This window comes from Aethalodelphis obliquidens, unplaced genomic scaffold, assembly GCF_003676395.1.
Source record: "Aethalodelphis obliquidens isolate GAN/ISIS:26980383/991018 unplaced genomic scaffold, ASM367639v1 scaffold21, whole genome shotgun sequence".
Taxonomy (NCBI): domain Eukaryota; kingdom Metazoa; phylum Chordata; class Mammalia; order Artiodactyla; family Delphinidae; genus Aethalodelphis; species Aethalodelphis obliquidens.
In genome coordinates, this window is record NW_020837965.1 from 6,445,011 (window position 1) to 6,468,694 (window position 23,684).

Genomic DNA, 23,684 nt, shown 5'->3' on the forward strand with positions numbered 1-23,684 from the left:
GGAGTAAGTCACGAAGCTTCCTGGGCCTTGGGAATCTGGCCAGTTCAGCGGACATTCCGAGACTTACGAAGAGAGAGCAAAGCATTTCTGATAATGGCCAGACCTGCATATTTGCGCGTAAGCTGGTGATCATCAGCTGCGGCTTGGCGTTACGAGCAGGACTCCTTTGAGCAGTACTCTGAAGTCTCAGCCGTGGGGTGGACGCACTGCTCGGGACCTTCCAGCTGGGACTCCAGATCACTGTTCCAGGGATTTCCCAGCGCTGCTCGGGTCTGGATGTAGGGGCTTCCCCAATTTGGTGACGCATGTACATGTACCTCTCTATATACATATATTGGTTGTCCTCATACTGTAACTTACTAATATAATAAATTTCCTTATTTCTTGCTCATTAAAGTGTGGAGTGGTTATTTTACCAGTGAATCCTCTGAACCTGAAGCTGAAAGTAAGTCTTTGGGCAAAACAGTAGCTTATATGGGGGCTAACGTAGTCATAAAGTAGAAAGAATAACTCAAAACTATTTCTGAATAAGCCTTATCACTGCAAATGAAAATATATGACATACTGGCAAATTCAGAATAGACCACAAAAAAGGGGGAAAAAACCCATCAAGCATGCACAGTATCCTAAACCTTTAGGGGCTACTGCATCCTCTACACTGGAGATGTACCTGTGTACACATAAAATCTGCTCTAGATTTCAGTTCAAAAGTATACCTAATACCACACTAAACAAGGTACGGTTCCACAGTCAAGACAGCAGAGGTTTCATGAAGCTTCCACTTCAAGACAGGGAAGGTTTACATTGTTGACGTTTGTGTCTAAAGGAAACAAAAATCATACTACTTACAATGTCATCATACACACACACACACGCACGCGCGCACACACACACACACACACACACACAGCTTAATCAATGAACCTTTAATTCAAAGGATAAGAAGTGCTCCTCTAATTAGAACATTCACTCTCCCAAAGGCTATAAAGATTACAAGGAGACACAATCTTAATGAAAATAGAACAACTTCAGTAAAACTAGAGCATGTTCAAAATGTTATCTCCTTGGCCAAAGCTTATGAGATTCCTTCAGTGTCTTAAGTATTCCAGAAAACCCACTTTATTTCCAATACGGTTATTACATAAAATGAAAACAGTTCTTCACACACCTTAAGAGAAACATTATAGCAAATAAAGCACACTCACACCACTAAATAAATCATTAATTTACAAAGCTAATGTTTTTCCTTTACTGAAAACTAACTTGAATAAGTGTGCAATATTTCAGCCCCAAGGCCATCTATAATACATGAGCAGGGGGTGGGAGAGACAGAGAGAGAGTAAACAGTAAGAGAGAAATCAAAGTTAAGGGCTGAAGTTAAAACTAATGCAATGTAATTCAAAGTTACTGGAAGCATGGCTTATTGAAACTATAGTCCTGCACACATCACCTAAAAAGTTTTGAGGAAGAATATTTCTATAACTCAAGATAACTATCATGCCTAAGCCTTAAATCCAGGATACTAGCATTACAAGGCAAATTATGAAACTATCCTGAACAAAAATTGGATCTGTCTGGAAGCCATTTATCTGACTCTCTAAAGAAGGCTCACATTACTTCTGCCAACAGAGCTGACTCAGCTGCAAGGAAGCTAAGATACAACATGAAATGCCAACCAAGGCAGAAACTGCAGCATGACTAAAAGAGAAGGATCTACTATGGATATTACAGGAAATGTGAAAAGAGTTTAATCTGGAAAATTACTATACTGCAGTTCAAGCTGTCTGACAAAACAGCCAACAAATAAATAAATAATGCATTAATTGCTGTCAGATGTAACTATTTTTTCAAACATTTCTTAAAAACAGAAGATCGTACACAAGTATGGATTTCTTAAAATTATGGCTATATATTAAACACTTAGATGGGTATCAAAAAATTAAAACCACAATATTTACAAAAATATTGTAAAACCACAATAAAGCAACAATTCTAAAATCAATAGTTAAGATCAATTTGAAAGAGTCCCCATGAATTCAACCTCCGCATATCCTTTGCCTTCTGTGAACCCAACACTACTCTGGAATAAAGAGGACAAGGGAAGGTCATAAACTGAATTTTTTTACTTGTTATGAAAGTCCAATAACATGCACCTACTTCATCACTCACGTGATTATTATAGCAATGGCAGGTAACCTCAGTTCTTAGGAATACTAGGTGTTCCTTCTCTATGTTCCTGTGGCACTTTGTATGAGCTTCTGCTGTAGCACTTACTACTCTGTGTGTCTTTTATGTCTGTCACCTCAACAGACTGTGAGTTCCTCTAGGGCAAAGATCTTATTCCTCTTCATTTAAATACCTCAGCACCCCTCGTGCAATGATGGTGGAAATGTAAACTGGTGTAGCCACTATGGAAAACAGTATAGAGGTTCCTCAAAAAATTAAGAATAGAACTACCATATGATCCAACTATCCCACTTCTAGGTATTCATCCGAAGAAAACAAAAACACTAATTAGAAAAGATACATGCACCCTTATGTTCGTTGTAGCATTATGTACAATAGCCATGATGTGGAAACAACCTACATGCCCATAAACAGATAAATGATAAAGAAGATGTGGTGTGTGTGTGTGTGCGCACAGACACAAAATGAAATACTTCTCATAGACAAAAAAAGATGAAATCTTGCCATTTGCAATAACGTAGATGGAACTTGAAGGTATTATGCTAAGTGAAACAAGTCAGAAAAAGACAAATACCGTATGATTTCACTCATATGTGGAATATAAAAAACAAACAAAATAAGTGAACAAGCAAAAACAAACATATAGATACAGGGAGCAAAGTAATAGTTACCAGAGGGAGAAGACTGGTGGGGAGGGTAAAATGGGTAAAGGGTAATCAACTGTATGGCAACAGATGGAAACTAACTTTTTGGTGGTGAGCACACTGCAGTGTATATAAAAGTAGAGAGTTGTACACATGAAATTTATATAATGTTGTAAACCAATGTTAGCTCAATAAAAAGTAAATTTAAAAAAAGAGAAAAAAAATCACAGCATCTAATAGTGTCTCACATAGCAGTCAATCGATAAATCTTTCTGAAACATAAATATCCTTTAATGTTCCATTCATTCCATTAGTGTTTCTTTTTTTTTTTAGTGTATTCTCTATGTGCCAGGCATAGTCCCTAACTACACAACAATGAAGAAGAAAAAAAAAAAAAAACAGAATCTCTAAACTCAATAACTTCTTGTGTTTCAGTAAGTTTGTTTTTGTAATACATTAATTAGTCAAATCATTGAGGGCAAGCATCTTGTAAGTAGCAGGTTATTATAACCATCAAAGTAAGCTTATGTCAGAAAAGTAAAGGCTCTGTCAGTGGTAAGTAAATCAGAATAAATTTTGAGGATAGAGGTAATAAGATTTGCTGATGAGTTACGTATAGGTCTATGTGTGAGAGAATAAGAGAGTTCTTTACATGTATTTAGAAAGCAAAAGAACATTGTAATTCCTACTAGAAGATTAAAATCAAAATGCTACTATTTTTTGAGTTAGATATACACTTCCTTCTCCTCTCTAAGTATATACTTTATACTATTTCCTTCAAAGGAGGGAAGAAATTATGATTAATAGTATATAAGAGTAAGAACTAAGAGCATTAGTAAAACAGTAGAGTTAAATGAAAAAAGTAATGGCATAATTAGAAAACAGGATAGATGATTTGATGCATGTTAAAACTTGAGTGTGGAAGACTTTCCAATCTATAACCTGGTCTTAGGCAGGCTTAGGAAAGTTATCCATAAAACAGAAGTCAAAAAATGGAAATTCAAATTTAAACTTCTAACCCCATTTAAGGAAATTATTCTTGCCTCAGGCTTTTTAGTATCTTTTTCTAGGAGAATATTGAGCAATACAAAGATCACTGGCAGCACAATCAAAAAGGTGTTAGGATATGTACTGGATACATTCCTAGAAATTAATATTCACAGTTGGAAACAAAAATGCCTCTAAAGGGTATTTTATGCATTCATTAACTTTTAGGACCATTTTGTAATTATGATGTATTTCTCTTAAGTCAATGCCTGGAAACAGAAATAACATTCGTTATTTAAAATCAGCCACTTTTGATGCATTTCTATTTCTGAAACAAAATACAGACAAGGAAACAAACAACTAGAGTTTCAAATTATGCATTTGGAACGAACATTGTTTAATTTTCAAAAGAAAAAAAGTGCATCATTCATTTCCAGAGAAATGTTTATAAGCTTACTGTGTCTTTGGAAACCATCAGAATTTCTTCCTCTCCTCTATTTTTTTCTTTAAAGGATGCTTAAGCATGTATTTATTCTTATGAAATAATATGGGAAAAAAAGTTTAAAAACAGATCTCCAAATAACATAACTCGTGTAAACAATAAGCACCGTCTAGTTATTGGTTTTGCATTAACTGAAAGAACATTGCTTGTTCAAGATTAAATGATAAAATGGACTGAGTCAATTGGTGCTTTAAATGGTGATAAAAGAAACACAATGTAAACGAACCAGGACATTCATCTTATGTTCCCTTTTAGGGTCTACCAATGCAAGCTAGGTCTGCTCAACATCCAGCAGAGCACTGACACAGATGCAATAGAGATCTTTCATGTGGCCTCTTCCCCTTGGCTTTACACACCACAAGCAACTGTAGGTACTATTATTTAGCCTAACTCCTACACCCACAGGATGGGTATCACTCACAGTTTCACAAGGAAATGAAATCAAACTAGTAATAGAGGATTTTAAAGGCAAGTGCCCAAAAGGACTTCTTTCTTCTCAAGCCCTTATAGTTATCAACCACTCAGCTAAAGATTAAATGCCTTGAAATCAAGTCCAAATCAGGGGTCATAAAGACACAAACTTGGACTTCACTCCTTAAATTCACTTAAAATCAACCTCTGTGAGTGTAAATAGTTGGTGAAGAGGTCACTGCCAATGGAGGAGAGTTTGGAAATGGCTTCTCCACGCCTGTGTTCCAGTCTGGAAAGTAGACCAAATGTCCTTCTATACATCTTTATATCTTGACCCTCCCTCCGCTGAGCTGTATGTATAACTGGGCTCCCCCGGCACTGCACAATCACTCCATCTTTGCATTCTAAACTTGTTTCTTAACACCTGGCAGAGTGATTCATACATGGTAAACACTGGTGTTTCTGTCAATTCTCTGTGAAAGTAAGGACTACTGTGGCTTTAATGACTATCAGGAATTCAATTAAAAGCACTTTATAAATGGCAAATGCAAAATTTATAATGTTACCTTCAATTTGACAATTTTATTATTATTTTTATTGTTGTTGTTTTTAAATGAGAGAAATCTGACAGGAACTTACTCATAGTATCTTAGTGTTTATTTAACGTATCTGGTTTAAGTTTGCTATAGCTTTACTCTACTCACACTATTTAAAATAGACGAAGCACCAAAGAAAGAGCACAGTCTACCTAAAAATGGCGTAAAGTGTAACCATTAAGTAAATGCTAGAAGTCAACAGCTCATTTGCTTCAATTTCTTTCTCGTACTTGGAAAAAAAATGGAAATGAGAGAATTCTGCCTGCTACTATCTTAGTAAAATATGTGAAACTGTGGTTTTTGCAAAGTAGTGAATACTTTATAGAAGAGACATCTGACAATCATATATATTTTTCCACATCATGAGAAAGAAACAGCAATCCTAAACAGATGGTCAAATTAGAAACAAAACACAAATTTCAACAACACTGATTCATTTTTTCCAGTCACAGATATCTTTTATGTGGAAATATCAGGTTTTAATTAGACTTTTCTAACAAAATCATTGATGACTTCTATTCCAAAATTTGTGTCAGGCTAAAAAACATAAGAGAGGATATGGTAATGTGTTGAATATAATAACCCTAAATTTAAATTCAACACTAAAATTTCATTGAAAAGACACAAATGTGAGTCATTTTACTGGCAGTAAATAAAGGGAAAAATACAAGGAATTTATGCTCACATCCTGTTTTCCACCACAAGCTATGCAATGTTCGGCAAGTCACTATACTACACCCTCGCCCTCAGTTTCCACCATCTGTAAAAAATGGGCATCATAATTACACTTGCAAATGTGAATTATAATTACCATTTCTTAAAGATCCACATTTTGTATAAGAAAATTATTTCCTAAGTGTTTTCAGCCAACATAGCCATAGCTTTAAATATGTTGCTAGGTGTCACTTCACAAATGATTTCAATAAAGGATTTCATGAGAAGGAACAAAAGTACATTTCTACAAATCCTAATCAATTCAACACTTAGGTTCCCGTGAACTGCAACTGCCTTAGATGTCTCAAAATTTGTCTCCTAATTGTTTCACTGCAGCTTTCACATTTCCCAAAAGAACTAATAATAGAAAATAAAGGCAAAAAAAAGAGAAAGAAAGTCTTCTAAAATAACAAGTATAACTATGGAAAAAAACAAGTATTCACTGAGTTAGCTAAGCATCTCAGAGAGCCTACATAACCTATGTACTGATCAGAAATGGATCTTACAGAAACCCTTTTGATTAGAAAATCCTTTAATCCATTAGGCCCTATTTATCAAGTTCACTCTATTGCTTAAATAGTAGGAATCTTTGGGATATAAGTCATGGGGTTTTTTTCATTGAAAACATATTTTTGTCCTGTTTTCTTGTTTTTATTTCCCCCAATCCGGCCAAATATACACACTCAGACTTCTGGGAAGATGGCGGAAGAGTAAGACGCGGAGATCACCTTCCTCCCCACAGATACACCAGAAATACATCTACACGTGGAACAACTCCTACAGAACACCTACTGAACGCTGGCAGAAGACCTCACACCTCCCAAAAGGCAAGAAACCCCCCACGTACCTGGGCAGGGAAAAAGAAAAAAGAATAAACAGAGACAAAAGGATAGGGACGGGACCTGCACCAGTGGGAGGGAGCTGTGAAGGAGGAAAAGTTTCCACACACTAGGAAGCCCCTTCGTGGGCGGAGACTCTGTGTGGCAGAGGGGGGAAAGCTTCAGGGCCGCGAAGGAGAGCACAGCAACAGGGGTGCGGAGGGCAAAGCGTAGAGATTCCCGCACAGAGGATCGGTGCCGACCTGCACTCACCAGCCCGAGAGGTTTGTCTGCTCCCCTGCCCGGGCGGGCGGGGCTGATATATGAGGCTCAGGCTTCGGTCGGATCTCAGGGAGAGGACTGGGGTGATTAGTGCAGGTGATTAGTGCACTACGGCTGGCCGGGAGGGAGTCTGGGGAAAAGGCTGGACCTGCCTAAGAGGCAAGAGACTTTTTCTTCCCTCTTTGTCTCCTGGTGCCCGAGAAGAGGGGATTAAGAGCGCTGCTTAAAGGAGCTCCAGAGACGGGCGCGAGCCGCGGCTAAAAGCGGGACCCCAGAGACGGGCATAAGACGCTAAGGCTGTTGCTGCCGCCACCAAGAAGCCAATGTGCGAGCACAGGTCACTATCCACAACCCCCTTCCGGGGAGCCTGTGCAGCCCGCCACTGCCAGGGTCCCATGATCCAGGGACAACTCCCCCGGGAGAACCCACGGCACGCCTCAGGCTGGTGCAATGTCATGCCGGCCTCTGCTGCCGCAGGCAAACCCCGCACTCCATGCCCTTCCCTCCCCCAAGCCTGAGTGAGCCAGAGCCCCCGAATCAGCGGCTCCTTTAACCCCGTCCTGTCTGAGCGAAGAACAGACGCCCTCCAACGACCTACACGCAGAGGCGGGGCCAAATCCAAAGCTGAGACCCTGGGAGCTGTGAGAACAAAGAAGAGAAAGGGAAATCTCTCTCAGCAGCCTCAGAAGCAGCAGATTAAAGCTCCACAATCAACTTGATGTACCCTGCATCTGTGGAATACCTGAATAGACAACGAATCATCCCAAATTAAGGAGGTGGACTTTGAGAACAAGATTTATGATTTTTTCCCCTTTTCCTCTTTTTGTGAGTGTGTATGTGTATGCTTCTGTGCGAGATTTTGTCTGTATAGCTCTGCTTCCACCATTTGTCCCAGGGTTCTATCCGTCCGTTTTTTTTCTTTTTTATTTTTTCTCTTAATAATTATTTTTTATTTTAATAACTTTATTATACTTTATCTTACTATTTTATTTTACTTTATCTTCTTTCTTTCTTTTTTCCTTCCTTTCCTCCTTCCTTCCTTCCTCTCTCCCTCCCTTCTTTCTTTCTTTCTTCCTTCCTTCCTTGCTTCCTTTTTCTTTCTTTCTTTCTTTCTTCTACTAATTCTTTCTTTCTACTTTTTCTCCCTTTTCTCCTGAGCCGTGTGGATGAAAGGCTCTTGGTGCTGCAGCCAGGATTAGTGCTGTGCCTCTGAGGTGGGAGAGCCAACTTCAGTACACTGGTCTAAAAGAGACCTACCAGCTGCACATAATATCAAACGGTGAAAATCTCCCAGAGATCTCCATCTCAACACCAAGACCTAGCTTCGCTCAACGACCAGCAAGCTACGGTGCTGGACACCCTATGCCAAACAAATAGCAAGACAGGAACACAACCCCACCCATTAGCAGAGAGGCTGCCTAAAATCATAAGTCCACAGACACCCCAAAACACACCACCAGACGTGGAGCTGCCCACCAGAAAGAAAAGATCCAGCCTCCTCCACCAGAACACAGGCACTAGTCCCCTCCACAACCCACTGTACCACCTTTAGCCACTGGGGACAGACAACAAAAACAACGGGAACTACGAACCTGCAGCCTGAAAAAGGAGACACCAAACACAGTAAGATAAGCAAAATGAGAAGACAGAAAAACACACAGCAGATGAAGGAGCAAGATAAAAAACCCACCAGAACTAAAAAATGAAGAGGAAATACACAGTCTACCTGGAAGGGAATTCAGAATAATGATAGTAAAGATGATCCAAAATCTTGGAAATAGAATAGACAAAATGCAAGAAATATTTAACAAGGACCTACACGAACTAAAGATGAAACAAACAATGATGAACACCACAATAAATGAAATTAAAAATACTCTAGATGGGATCAATAGCAGAATAACTGAAGCAGAAGAATGGATAAGTGACCTGGAAGATAAAATAGTGGAAATAACTACTGCAGAGCAGAATAAAGAAAAAAGAATGAAAAGAACTGAGGACAGTCTCAGAGACCTCTGGGACAACATTAAACGCACCAACATTTGAAATGTAGGGGTTCCAGAAGAAGAAGAGAAAAAGAAAGGGACTGAGAAAGTATTTGAAGAGATTATAGTTGAAAATTTCCCTAATATGGGAAAGGAAATAGTTAACCAAGTCCAGGAAGCACAGAGAGTCCCATACAGGATAAATACAAGGAGAAATACGCCAAGACACATATTAATCAAACTGTCAAAAATTAAATACAAAGAAAACATATTAAAAGCAGCAAGGGAAAAACAACAACACACAAGGGAATCCCCAGAAGGTTAACAGCTGATCTTTCAGCAGAAACTCTGCAAGCCAGAAGGGACTGGCAGGACATATTTAAAGTGATGAAGGAGAAAAATCTGCAACAAAGATTACTCTACCCAGCAAGGAGCTCATTCAGATTTGATGGAGAAATTAAAACCTTTACAGACAAGCAAAACCTGAGAGAGTTCAGCACCACGAAATCAGCTCTACAACAACTGCTAAAGGAACTTCTCTAGGCAAGAAACACAAGAGAAGGGAAAGACCTACCATAACGAACCCAAAACAATTAAGAAAATGGGAATAGGAACATACATATCAATAATTACCTTAAATGTAAATGGAATAAATGCTCCCACCAAAGGACACAGATTGGCTGAATGGATACAAAAATAAGACCCATATCTTTGCTGTCTACCAGAGACCCACTTCAGACCTAGAGACACATAGAGACTGAAAGTGAGGGGATGGAAAAAGATATTTCATGCAAATGGAAACCAAAAGAAAGCTGGAGTAGCAATTCTCATATCAGACAAAATAGACATTAAAATAAAGACTATTAGAAGAGACAAAGAAGGACACTACATAATGATCAAGGGATCGATCCAAGAAGAAGATATAACAATTGTAAATATTTATGCACCCAACATAGGAGCACCTCAATACATAACGCAAATACTAACAGCCATAAAAGGGGAAATCGACAGTAACACATTCACAGTAGGGGACTTTAACACCCCACTTTCACCAATGGACAGATCATCCAAAATGAAAATAAATAAGGAAACTTAAACTTTAAATGATACATTAAACACGATGGACTTAATTGATATTTATAGAACATTCCATCCAAAAACAACAGAATACACATTTTTCTCTAGTGCTCATGGAACATTCTCCAGGATAGATTACATCTTGGGTCACAAATCAAGCCTTGGTAAATTTAAGAAAATTGAAATTGCATCAAGTCTCTTTTCTGACCACAATGCTATGAGACTAGATATCAACTACAGTAAAAGATCTGTAAAAAATACAAACACATGGACGCTAAACAATACACTACTTAATAATGAAGTGATTACTGAAGAAATCAAAGAGGAAATAAAAAAAATACCTAGAAATAAATGACAATGGAGACACGACGACCCAAAATCTATAGGATGCAGCAAAAGCAGTTCTAAGAGAGAAGTTTATAGCAATACTATCCTACCTTAAGAAACAGGAAACATCTCGAATAAACAACCTAACTTTGCACCTAAAGCAATTAGAGAAAGAAAAACAAAAAAACCCCAAAGTTAGCAGAAGGAATTAATCATAAAAATCAGATCAGAAATAAATGAAAAAGAAGTGAAGGAAACGATAGCAGAGATCAATAAAACTAAAACCTGGTTCTTTGAGAAGATAAACAAAATTGATAAACCGTTAGCCAGACTCATCAAGGAAAAAAGGGAGAAGACTCAAATCAATAGAATTAGAAGTGAAAAAGGAGAAGTAACAACTGACACTGCAGAAATACAAAAGATCATGAGAGATTACTACAAGCAACTCTATGCCAATAAAATGGACAACCTGGAAGAAATGGACAAATTCTTAGAAATGCAAAACCTGCCAAGACTGAATCAGGAAGAAATAGAAAATATGAACAGACCAATCACAAGCACTGAAATTGAAATTGTGATTAAAAATCTTCCAAAAAACAAAAGCCCAGGACCAGATGGCTTCACAGGTAAATTCTATCAAACATTTAGAGAAGAGCTAACACCTATCCTTCTCAAACTCTTTCAAAATATAGCAGAGGGAGGAACACTCCCAAACTCATTCTACGAGGCCACCATCACCCTGATACCAAACCCAGACGAGGATGTCACAAAGAAAGAAATCTACAGGCCAATATCACTGATGAACACAGATGCAAAAATCCTCAACAAAATACTAGCAAACAGAATCCAACAGCACATTAAAAGGATCATACACCATGATCAAGTGGGGTTTATTGCAGGAATGCAAGGATTCTTCAATATACGCAAGTCAATCAACATGATACACCATATTAACAAATTGAAGGAGAAAACCCATACGATCATCTCAATAGATGCAGAGAAAGCTTTCGACAAAATTCAACATCCATTTATGATAAAAACCCTGCAGAAAGTAGGCATAGAGGGAACTTTCCTCAACATAATAAAAGCCATATATGACAAATCCACAGCCAACATCATCCTCAATGGTGAAAAACTGAAAGCATATCCACCAAGATCAGGAACAAGACAAGGTTGCCCACTCTCACCACTCTTACTCAACATAGTTTTGGAAGTTTTAGCCACAGCAGTCAGAGAGGAAAAGGAAATAAAAGGAATCCAAATCGGAAAAAAAGAAGTAAAGCTGTCACTATTTGCAGATGACATGATACTATACATAGAGAATCCTAAAGATGCTACCAGAAAACTACTAGAGCTAATCAATGAATTTGGGAAAGTAGCAGGATACAAAATGAATGCACAGAAATCTCTGGCATTCCTATATACTAATGATGAAAAATCTGACAGTGAAATCAAGAAAACACTCCCATTTACCATTGCAACAAAAAGAATAAAATATCTAGGAATAAACCTACCTAAGGTAACAAAACACCTATATGCAGAAAATTATAAGACACTGATGAAAGAAATTAAAGATGATACAAACAGATGAAGAGATATACCATGTTCTTGCATTGGAAGAATCAACATTGTGAAAATGACTCTACTACCCAAAGCAATCTATAGATTCAATGCAATCCCTATCAAACTACCACTGGCATTTTTCACAGAACTAGAACAAAAAATTTCACAATTTGTATGCAAACATAAAAGACCCCGAATAGCAAAAGCAATCTTGATAACGAAAAACGGACCTGCAGGAATCAGGCTCCCTGACTTCAGACTATACTACAAAGCTACAGTAATCAAGACAGTATGGTACTGGCACAAAAACAGAAAGGTAGATAAAAGGAACAGGATAGAAAGCCCAGAGATAAACACACCCACATATTTTCACCTTATCTTTGATAAAGGAGGCAGGAATGTACAGTGGAGAAAGGACAGCCTCTTCAATAAGTGGTGCTGGGAAAACTGGGCAGGTACATGTAAAAGTATGAGATTATATCACTCCCTAACACCATACCCAAAAATAAGATCAAAATGGATTAAAGACCTAAATGTAAGCTCAGAAATTATCAAACTCTTAGAGGGAAACATAGGCAGGACACTCTATGACATAAATCACAGCAAGATCCTTTTTGACCCACCTCCTAAAGAAATGGAAATAAAAACAAAAGTAAACAAATGGGACCTAATGAAACTTCAAAGCTTTTGCACAGCAAAGGAAACCATAAACAAGACCAAAAGACAACCCTCAGAATGGGAGAAAATATTTGCAAATGAAGCAACTGACAAAGGATTAATCTCTAAAATTTATAAGCAGCTCATGCAGCTTAATAACAAGAAAACAAGTAACCCAATCCAAAAATGGGCAGAAGACCTAAATAGACATTTCTCCAAAGAAGATATACAGACTGCCAACAAACACATGAAAGAATGCTCAACATCACTAATCATTAGAGAAATGCAAATCAAAACTACAATGAGATATCATCTCACACCTGTCAGAATGGCCACCATCAAAAAATCTAGAAATAGGGCTTGCCTGGTGGCGCAGTGGTTGAGAGTCCGCCTGCCGATGCAGGGGACACAGGTTTGTGCCCCGGTCCGGGAAGATCCCACATGCCGCGGAGCAGCTAGGCCAGTGAGCCATGGCCTCTAAGCCTGCCCGTCCAGAGCCTGTACTCCACAACGGGAGAGGCCACAACAGTGAGAGGCCCGCGTATCGCAAAATAAATTACCTACCATGTGTCAGGCTCTCGGCCTCGTCTTGGAGATAAAAAAAACAACCAAGACTTGGTTCCTGTCTTCAAATAGCAAACATAATTACAAACCTGCCCACCTGTTTGGTTTGCTTAACAAACATGCCTGCAATATCACTTGCTGATAGAAATGGCAGCTCTTCCCACATCGTTGCCTCTTTGTGGACCGTCATCTCAAGTGATTCAACACAGTCGGGCTGTAAACTTCCAATCAGCATAGTTCCACAGTAAGTCTTACTCCCAGTTCCCTGGCCCTTAATACCTGACACATTATTGGGTAGTTAATCAATGCTTGCTGATTTATTGCTGGGCTGAACCATTAATTGGCATCTATTTGGTAACAAAACAATAACAGAATAATGGCAGCTGCTAATCGATACCTTATCAGGTATCAGAAATTCAGCCAAGCACTTTATATATATTTTCACATTTAATTCAATAATAGAGTTTATTATTACACCTGTTTTAAGGATCATATAACTGAGGCTTTGAGTTTTGTTTTGCTTTTTGAATTTTATTTATTTTTTTATACAGCAGGTTCTTATTAGATATCGATTTTATACACATTAGTGTATACATGTCAATCCCAATCTCCCAATTCATCACAGCACCACCACCACCCTACTGCCGCTTTCCCCCCTTGGTGTCCATACGTTTGTTGTCTACAACCGTGTCTCTATTTCTGCCCTGCAAACCGGTTCATCTGTACCATTTTTCTAGGGTCTTTAGATTGATCCACGTATCTACAAATGACCCAATTTCATTCCTTTTTATGGCTGAGTAATATTCCATTGCATATATGTACCACATCTTCTTTATCCATTCACCTGTCGATGGGCATTTAGGTTGCTTCCATAACCTGGGTATTGTAAATAGTGTTGCAATGAACATTGGGGTACATGTGTCTTTTGGAATTATGGTTTTCTCAGGGTATATGCTGAGTAGTGGAATTGCTGGGTCATACGGTAATTCTATTTTTAGTTTTTTAAGGAACCTCCATACTGTTCTCCATAGTGGCTGTACCAATTTACATTCCAACAGTGCAAAACGGTTCCCTTTTCTCCACACCCTCTCCAGCATTTGTTGTTTGTAGATTTTATGATGCCCATTCTAACTGGAGTGAGGTGATACGTCATTGTAATTTTGATTTGCATTTCCGTAATAGTGATATTGAGCAGCTTTACATGTGCTTCTTGGCCATCTGTATGTCTTCTTTGGAGAAATGTCTATTTAGGTCTTCTGCCCATTTTTTGATTGGGTTGTTTGTTTTTTTAATATTGAGCTGCATGAGCTGTTTACATATTTTGGATATTAATCCTTTGTCCGTTGATTCGTTTGCAAATAGTTTTTCCCATTCTGACGGTTGTCTTTTCGTCTTATTTGTAGTATCCTTTGCTTTGCAAAAGCTTTTAAGTTTCATTAGGTCCCATTTGTTTAGTTTTGTTTTTATTTCCATTACTCTAGGAGGTGGATCAAAAAAGATCTTGCTGTGATTTATGTCAAAGAGTGTTCTTCCTATGTTATCCTCTAAGAGTTTTATAGTGTCTGGTCTTACATTTAGGTCTCGAATCCATTTTGAGTTTATTTTTGTGTATGGTGTTAGGGAGTGTTCTAATTTCATTCTTTTACATGTACCTGTCCAGTTTTCCCAGCACCATTTATTGAAGAGACTGTCTTTTCTCCATTGTATATGCTTGCCTCCTTTGTCATAGATTAGTTGACCATAGGTGCATGGGTTTATCTCTGGGCTTTCTATCCTGTTCCACTGAGCTATATTTCTGTTTTTGTGCCAGTACTATATTGTCTTCATTACTGTAGCTTTGTAGTATAGTGTGAAGTCAGGGAGTCTGATTCCTCCAGCTCTGCTTTTTCCCCTCAAGATTGCTTTGGCTATTCGGGGTCTTCTGTGTCTCCATACAGATTTTAAGATTTTTTGCTCTAGTTATGTAAAAAATGCCATTGGTAATTTGATAGGGATTGCATTGAATGTGTAGATTGCTTTGGGTAGTAGAGTCATTTTCACAATGCTGATTCTTCCAATCCAAGAACATGCAGTATCTCTCCATCTGTTGGTATCATCTTTAATTTCTTTCAACAGTGTCTTATAGTTTTCTGCATACAGGTCTTTCGTCTCCCTAGGTAGGTTTATTCCTAGATATTTTACTCTTTTTGTTGCAGTGGTAAATGGGAGTGTATCCTTAATTTCTCTTCAGATTTTTCATCATTAGTGTATAGGAATCCAAGAGATTTCTGTGCAGTGATTTTGTATCCTGCAACTTAACCAAGTTCATTGATTAGCTCTAGTAGTTTTCTGGTGGCATCTCTAGGATTCTCTATGTATAGTATCATGTCATTTGCAAACAGTGACAGTTTTACTTCTTCTTTTCCAATTTGTATTTCTTTTTCTTCTCTGATTGCCATGGTCAGGACTTCCAAAACTATGTCGAATAACAGTGGCGAGAGTGGACTTCCTTGTCTTGTTCCTGATCTTAGTGGAAATGCTTTTAGTTTTTCACCACTGAGCATGATGTTTGCTGTGGGTTTGTCATATATGTCCTTTATTATGTTGAGGTAGGTTCCCTCTATGCCTACTTTCTGCAGGGTTTTTATCATAAATGGGTGTTGAATTTTCTCAAAAGCTTTTTCTGAATCTATTGAGATGATCATATGGTTTTTATTCTTCTATTTGTTAATGTGGTGTATCACATTGTTTGATTTGCATATACTGGAGAATCCTTGCATCCCTGGGATAAATCCCACTTGATCATGGTGTATGATCCTTTTCATGTATTGCTGGCTTCTGTTTGCTAGTATTTTGTTGAGGATTTTTGCATGTATATTCATCAGTGATATTGGTCTGTAATTTTCTTTTTTTGTAGTATCTTTGTCTGGTGCTGGTATCAGGCTGATGGTGGCCTCATAGAATGAGTTTGGGGGTGTTCCTTCCTCTGAATTTTTTTGGAACAGTTTGAGAAGGATGGGTGTTAGCTCTTCTCTAAATGTTTGATAGAATTCACCTGTGAGTTTCTATTTCTTCCTGGTTCAGTCTGGGAAGGTTATACCTTTCTAAGAATTTGTCCATTTCTTCCAGGTTGTCCATTTTATTGGCATAGAGTTGCTGGTAGTAGTCTCTTAGTATGCTTTGTATTTCTGCACTGTCTGTTGTAACTTCTCCTTTTTCATTTCTAATTTTATTGATTTGAGTCCTCTCCCTCTTTTTCTTGATGAGTCTTGCTAATGGTTTATCAACTTTCTTTATCTTCTCAAAGAACCAGCGTTTAGTTTAATTGATCTTTGCTATTGTTTGCCTTGTTTCTCATTCATTTATTTCTGCTATCATCTTTATGATTTCTTTCCTTCTGCTAACTTTGGGTTTCGTTTGTTCTTCATTCTCTAGTTCCTTTAGGTGTAACATTAGATTGTTTACCTGAGATTTTTATTGTTTCTTGAGGTAGGCTTGTATAGCTATAAACTTCCCTGTTAGAACTGCTTTTGCTGCATCCCGTAGGTTTTGGATCATCGTGTTTTCATTGTCATTTGTCTATAGGTATTTTCTGATTTCCTCTTAGATTTCTTCAGTGAACTCTTTGTTATTTAGTAATGTATTGTTTAGCCTCCATGTGTTTGTGCTTTTTACGTTTTTTTCCCTGTAATTGATTTCTAATCTCATAGCATTGTGGTCAGAAAAGATGCTTGATATGATTTCAATTTTCTTAAATTTATTGAGGTTTGATTTGTGACCCAGGATGTGATCTATCCTGGAGGATGTTCCACGCGCACTTGAGAAGAAAGTGTAATCTGTGGTTTTTGGATGGAATGTCCTATAAATGTCAATTAAATCTATCTGGTCTATTGTGTCATTTAAAGCCTGTGTTTTCTTATTAATTTTCTGTTTGGATGATCTGTCCATTTGCATAAGTAAGGTGTTAAAGTCCCCCATTATTATTGTGTTACTGTCGACTTCGTCTTTCAGAGCTGTTAGCAGTTGCCTTATGTATTGAGGTGCTCCTATGTTGGGTGCATATATATTTATAATTGTTATATCTTCTTCTTGGGTTGATCCCTTGATCATTATGTAGTGTCCTTCCCTGTCTCTTGTAACATTCTTTATTTTAAAGTCTATTTTATCTGATATGAGTATTGCTGCTCCAGCTTTCTTTTGATTTCCCTTTGCATGGAGTATCTTTCTCTATCCTCTCACTTTCAGTCTGAATGTGTCCCTAGGTCTGAAGTGGGTCTCTTGTAGACAGCATATGTATGGGTCTTGCTTTTGTATCCATTCAGCAAGCCTGTGTCTTTTGGTTGGAGCATTTAATCCATTCACATTTAAGGTAATTATCAATATGTATGTTCCTATTACCATTTTTAAAATTGTTTTGGGCTTGTTTTTGTAGGTCCTTTTCTTCTCTTGTGTTTCCCACTTAGAGAAGTTCCTTTAGCATTTGTTGTAGAGCTGGTTTGGTGGTGCTGAATTCTCTTAGCTTTTGCTTGTCTGTAAAGCTTTTATTTCTCCATCGAATCTGAATGAGATCCTTGCTGGGTAATCTTGCTTGTAGGTTCTTCCCTTTCATCACTTTAAGTATATCATGCCGCTCTCTTCTGGCTTCTAGAGTTTCTGCTGATAAATCAGCTGTTAACCTTATGGGAGTTCCCTTGTATGTTATTTGTCATTTTTCCCTTGCTGCTTTCAATAATTCTTGCCTTTAATTTTGCCAATTTGATTACTATGAGTCTCGGTGTGTTTCTCCTTGGGTATTTCCTGTATAGGACTCTACACTTCCTGGCCCTGGGTGGCTATTTCCTTTCCCATGTTAGGGAAGTTTTTGACTATAATCTCTTCAAATATTTTCTCGGGTCCTGTCTCTCTCTCTTCTCCTTCTGGGACCCCTATAATGTGAATATTGTTGTTTTTAATGTTGTCCCAGAGGTCTCTTAGGCTGTCTTCATTTCTTTTCATGCTTTTTCCTTTATTCTGGTCCACAGCAGTGAATTCCACCATTCTGTCTTCCAGGTCACTTGACTGTTCTTCTGCTAGTTCTTATTCTGCTAGTGATTCCTTCTATTGTAGTTTTCATTTCAGTTATTGTGTTGTTCATCTCTGTTTGTTTGCTCTTTAATTCTTCTAGATCTTTGTTAAACATTTCTTGCATCTTCTCGATCTTTGCCTCCATTCTTTCTCTGAGGTCCTGGATCATCTTCACTATCATTATTCTGAATTCTTTTTCTGGAATGTTGCCTATCTCCACTTCATTTAGTTGTTTTTCTGGGGTTTTATCTTGTTCCTCATCTGGTACATAGCTCTGTGCCTTTTCATCTTGTCTATCTTTCTGTGAATGTGGTTTTTGTTCCACAGGCTACAGGACTGTAGTTCTTCTTGCTTCTGCTGTCTTGTCTCTCAAGGCTTTGAGTTTTTTTTTTTTTTTTTTTTTTGCAGTACGCGGGCCTCTCACTGTTGTGGCCTCTCCTGTTGCGGAGCACAGGCTCCGGACACGCAGGCTCAGCGGCCATGGCTCACGGGCCCAGCCGCTCCACGGCATGTGGGATCTTCCCGGACCGGGGCACAAACCCGCGTCCCCTGCATCGGCAGGCAGACTCTCAACCACTGCGCCACCAGGGAAGCCCCAAAGCTTTGAGTTTTAAGCAACTTGCCTAATGCCACACAGCTAGAAAATGATTTATACTCAAAGTTCTGTCTATAGCCACTAATTCTATACTACTTTCTGAAGAGAATGGCTCTATCTGTAGATGACTGAACCCAGTGAAACTTCGATTCATAGCTAACTATACTAAAAAAACAGGCCAACATAAACCGCTAAGTCAATCAAAACTACATAGCAATCATGTACACAAAAAATATTAAAGAAAAGCAAGCATATACGCTGTGTATATTTATATATGTGTGCGTGTCTATGTATCCTTAAGATTATTTACCATTTTAGATGTCATAGACATCTTTTCTCTGCATTAGGACCCATTATCATTGACTATATAGTTTTAACAACTGAAAGGCGATTTTGCTTTTAATGATCCCACTAGAAGCTTTCAATTGCAGATCTGTGTCTTATCTATCGATATATCCCATCCCCAGCATCCAGCACAATGCCTGCCACATACTAGATGGTCAGTACATAGCAGAGGAATACAGTAGTCCCCCATTATCTGCGAGGGATATGTTCCACTACCCCCAGGGGATGCCTAAAACTGAAGATAGTACCAAACCCTATACATATTATACATACATACCTATGATAATTTAGTTTAGAAATCAGGCACAGTAAGAGATTACCAACAATAACTAATAATGAACTAGAACAACTGTAACAATATACTGTAATAAAAGTTATGTGAATGTGGTCTCTCTCTCTCAAAATATCTTACTGTACTGTATTCACCCCTCTTGTGATGATAAGAGACGATACAATGCCTACATAAAATGTGATGAGATGAAATGAATGAGGTAGGCATTGTGACATAGCATTAAACTACTGCTGACCTTCTGATACCTCAGAAGGAGGATCACCTGCTTTGGGTGATCCTGGATCATCAAGCCATGATGATGTGGATGGTTGGATGTTAGGAGCAGAGGACTGAGATAGGTGGGGATCGCGGGTGTTAGAAAGTGGGACAGCTCAAGATTTCATTATGCTACTCAGAACAAAGTACAGTTTAAAACTTATGAATTATTTCTAGAATTTTCCATTTAATCTTTCTGGACTGCAACTGGTCCAAATTTGGTAATTTCAGTTACCATGGCAGGTAACTGAAACAATGGAAAGGGAAACCACTAATAAGGGGGGACTACTGTACAATCCTTAAATTTTAAAACTCTGTTCTAAGGTGAATGTTCCACTTATATGAATGTATGACAATGCATACATACCTGGAACATCACAGATAGCGGAGAAGCATTTATTTTAAGCAGAACAAGGTAAACTTTCAACATAAAATTTCCCCCACTCTTTCTTAAATGCAAATAATTAAACACAAAACATGTTAATACAACCTTCTGGCTAACTTTTAATTATGGAAAAGTTGGAAAATTTAGTATTATCTTCAAAGCAACTACACCCTGGCAACAGATACATTAATTATGTGTGAACATTAGACTTAGTCAAAATAAAGCATGACATAAGAACTAAATTACAATTGTCAAGATTGTAGGCTTAAATTTAGCAACTTAAGCACATTTAATCATAAACTCCAAACTAACTTAAATTTTATTTCCTTGATTTTAACAATTACTAGAAAGGTAAAAAATATATACAAAATACAGTGAAACAACAAAAAGAGGAAAAGATGAGCAAAGCATGAAGAATGTTTCTTCTAGAGGTTGATGACACCCCACCCAGTGATATTTCCTTCAACAAAGATGTTAGTTAGTAACCCTTATCAAGAACAGGAGTCATCTGGCCCAGTCTATCCTGCCTTATCCTATTATCCATATGTTAATAGTCTTTTTTTTTCTATTTGACTTCTATCACACTCCAATGCAAATCCTTTTAGGAAGTTGGTAAAGACATAGAATGCAAATTTAAGTATTCTGTCTTCTATTCTTAGTTGACTTTTGGCCACAAACGTAGTGACTCTAGAAGTCCCTAGTATTCTACCCAATGCCTGGTATATAGCAGACACCCCCCAAATTTTACACATCTACTGATAGGAAAGCAGTGAGCCTGCTGGGAACATTCCAAGGTTGCCAACCTTCTTAAGTTTCAGTCTCTTTAACTGCAAAAAGGAGCAAAATAGTATTGATTTCATAACATGACTATGAGCATTAAAAGTGCCTAGTGCACAGTGACCACCTCATCTATTATATATTGTATTTTGAACCTCAGTTTCCTCATAGGTTAACAGGGATCAATAAAATCTAACCCAAACAGTCGTGAGAATTCAATGAGTACACATATGTAAATCAACTGGCATAAATACTTGCCATAAAGTAGGTCTTCAATAAACCATAATTCCTTTCTTTGCTACCTTGCCTCTAAATACCTATTTTAAGATCCAGAAGAAATTTAAAATCAAAAGTATTAGAAGGTTACTAGTTGGTTGAAAGAATAAAAATCACAGCATTCTAATAAACTTCTATGATGTCTTCTGGCACCAATACAAATTGCTACTAAAGCCTAACAATTAGCATTCAGTAGTACATAAACTATGTTCTAGGAGAAACACTAGAAGAAATTCAAAAAAGTCTTTTAAATTAGAGTTCATTCACATTTTTACCTTTTCTTCTAGTTGGTCCTTCAAACACTGGTATTTTAGCTTCAGTTTTTTGTTCTCATTTTCATTCTGAGTTAATTCCTCTGTCAGCCTGTCATACTGTGATTTCAACTTCTCTAGCTGAGAACGCTGGACTTCAGCCATATTCTTATCTTCTAAGCTTTCTGCCTGAGAGAAAAAGGAGAAAAGAGAAAGTCCACTGGCCACAGCCAAGCTGTACACAAAACAAATTCCACATTATATCAGTGGGCAAACACTTCGAGATTTTGCTACCTCTAAGCATTCACACATAAACATACATGCAAAGGAAACATTCTTTGCATGTGGTCAATCTCTCCTTAGCATTCACTGAGCAACCAATTAAGTGACAGGTACTCTACTAGATGCTGAAGATAACAGGCATGAACCATAAAAGAGACAGATACAACAGTCAATTCTGACAACGATGAACAAGAAGTGCTTAATAAAGGTGCAAGCAGAGGTATGTGCAACCCAAAGAAGGGACACTAACTGCTGAGAGGGGAAGGGTTATTAGGGAAATGTCCCCATAAGGATATACTATGGGACATTACTGCCTGATTAGTCTCTTCATCTATAAAAGGAGCTTAACAATATCCCTATTCAAGCTACACTCTCGTTTTTGTGAAAGGCTTGCGTATTTTTTGTACAATGTAATTATTAATACCACTCTTGTGGGGCTAAAAAGATTATGGATCAGAGTAGCCAAAAAACTATAAATAACTTAATATGAAAGAGTTTACCAGTGATTATTTTCAGTACCAATAGTGCAATAAAGTACCTCGTTTTCGTTTATTATTTGGAATATAACCAGAATCAGCTTTAAAAAAAAACAACAGGAATAATCTGTGGATGAGATTCAATAAGGATTTGCCAGGCATGTGAAGTTAAACACTTAAAATAACAACAATGTAAATACTGACTATATGTCAGGCACTGCTCTAAGACCTTTTCGTATAGTTGTCCCTCATTCCATCCTCACCACAACCTGACTAGGGAGACACTGTTATTGTCTCCTGTTTTGAAATTGAAGCAGAACAACACTAATCATTTGCCCAAGGGTATGTAGTGAGTAAACCAGAGCCAGGATTTGAATGCAGGAATTCTCTCTACTGTCCATGTTTTCAGCTGCTCTGCCTCACTGCCTTTAAAAGGTACGTATATCATACGGTTTTAAAAACCAGCTGGGTGCAACTTGCAATGTTAACTAGTTACACCTACCAGTTACTGACAGCCTGTAAGCACCCACATAGAATCTGTTTAAATTACATGTTTCAATGCCTAAAATATATTTGTTTCTTTCCTTTGTATAAGTTTATTATATGTATATAATCAAGTACATAGGAACATAATCGCTGGAAGCAATTTCCCAAAAGGAAGAAGTTTTGTGAGTTTCAGACAAGAATCTATACCTTATTCACCCCACAAATTTCAACTAAGACTTGATGCCACTTTGAGTTAACAAAAGAACTGATGTTTTTAATGAGGAATCCTGTATTCACTACCCAAAAATAAACTTACAAAATAAAGTCTCTCATCAGGAAAATTGTTCGATTATTATTTTAAGTTTCAGTAGAATACTTAGCATTTTTTGTGTCTTATAAAAAGTGTAGGTATAGACAGTTTTCCCCCAAGGCCAGTGGTGTCTGGGCCAGCTCATAGAGACACTCAGGAACCAACTGTGCTCATCTCTTCCCAACTGTGCCTCCAGTGATGTTGTTTGATAGCTTGAAACCAGCCAAATGGGGGGTTTTATACTGCTGAACTTGGCAAATGCTACAAATCAGGGTTCCCCTCTTTGCCCCCAGAGAACCTATTTTTAAAACAGTTACAAGCACAGTAATGCCTAAGTTTGACTAAGAACTTACTTCTTGTTGTAGTTTCATTATTACATTTACATTTCATTTTAGGGTTTACAAAGTGATATAACACTCAAAAAAACCCTGTGATAGAGAAAGACATTACTGTTTCCATTCTACTGATGAAGTACAAAAAGGTTAAGTAACTTGACCAAGATCATATGGCCAGCAAATGGCAAAAATACAGAACTCCACTCTTGGTCTTCTGATTCCAATAAGGGCTCCTACAAAATTATTTTTGTTGAAATCATAA

General features: G+C 37.7%; 1 protein-coding gene across 5 annotated transcripts in view; it reads right to left on the reverse strand.

Annotated features, from left to right (window-relative positions):
• CEP128 (centrosomal protein 128) overlaps positions 1–23,684 on the reverse strand; it is a 438,638-nt gene that overhangs the window by 259,286 nt on the left and 155,668 nt on the right. For all 5 annotated transcript variants that reach the window (XM_027120216.1, XM_027120215.1, XM_027120217.1 and 2 more), the window contains one exon: positions 21,558–21,722. In XM_027120216.1, the coding sequence (XP_026976017.1) occupies positions 21,558–21,722 (165 nt within the window). The remainder of the gene's footprint in view (positions 1–21,557; positions 21,723–23,684) is intronic.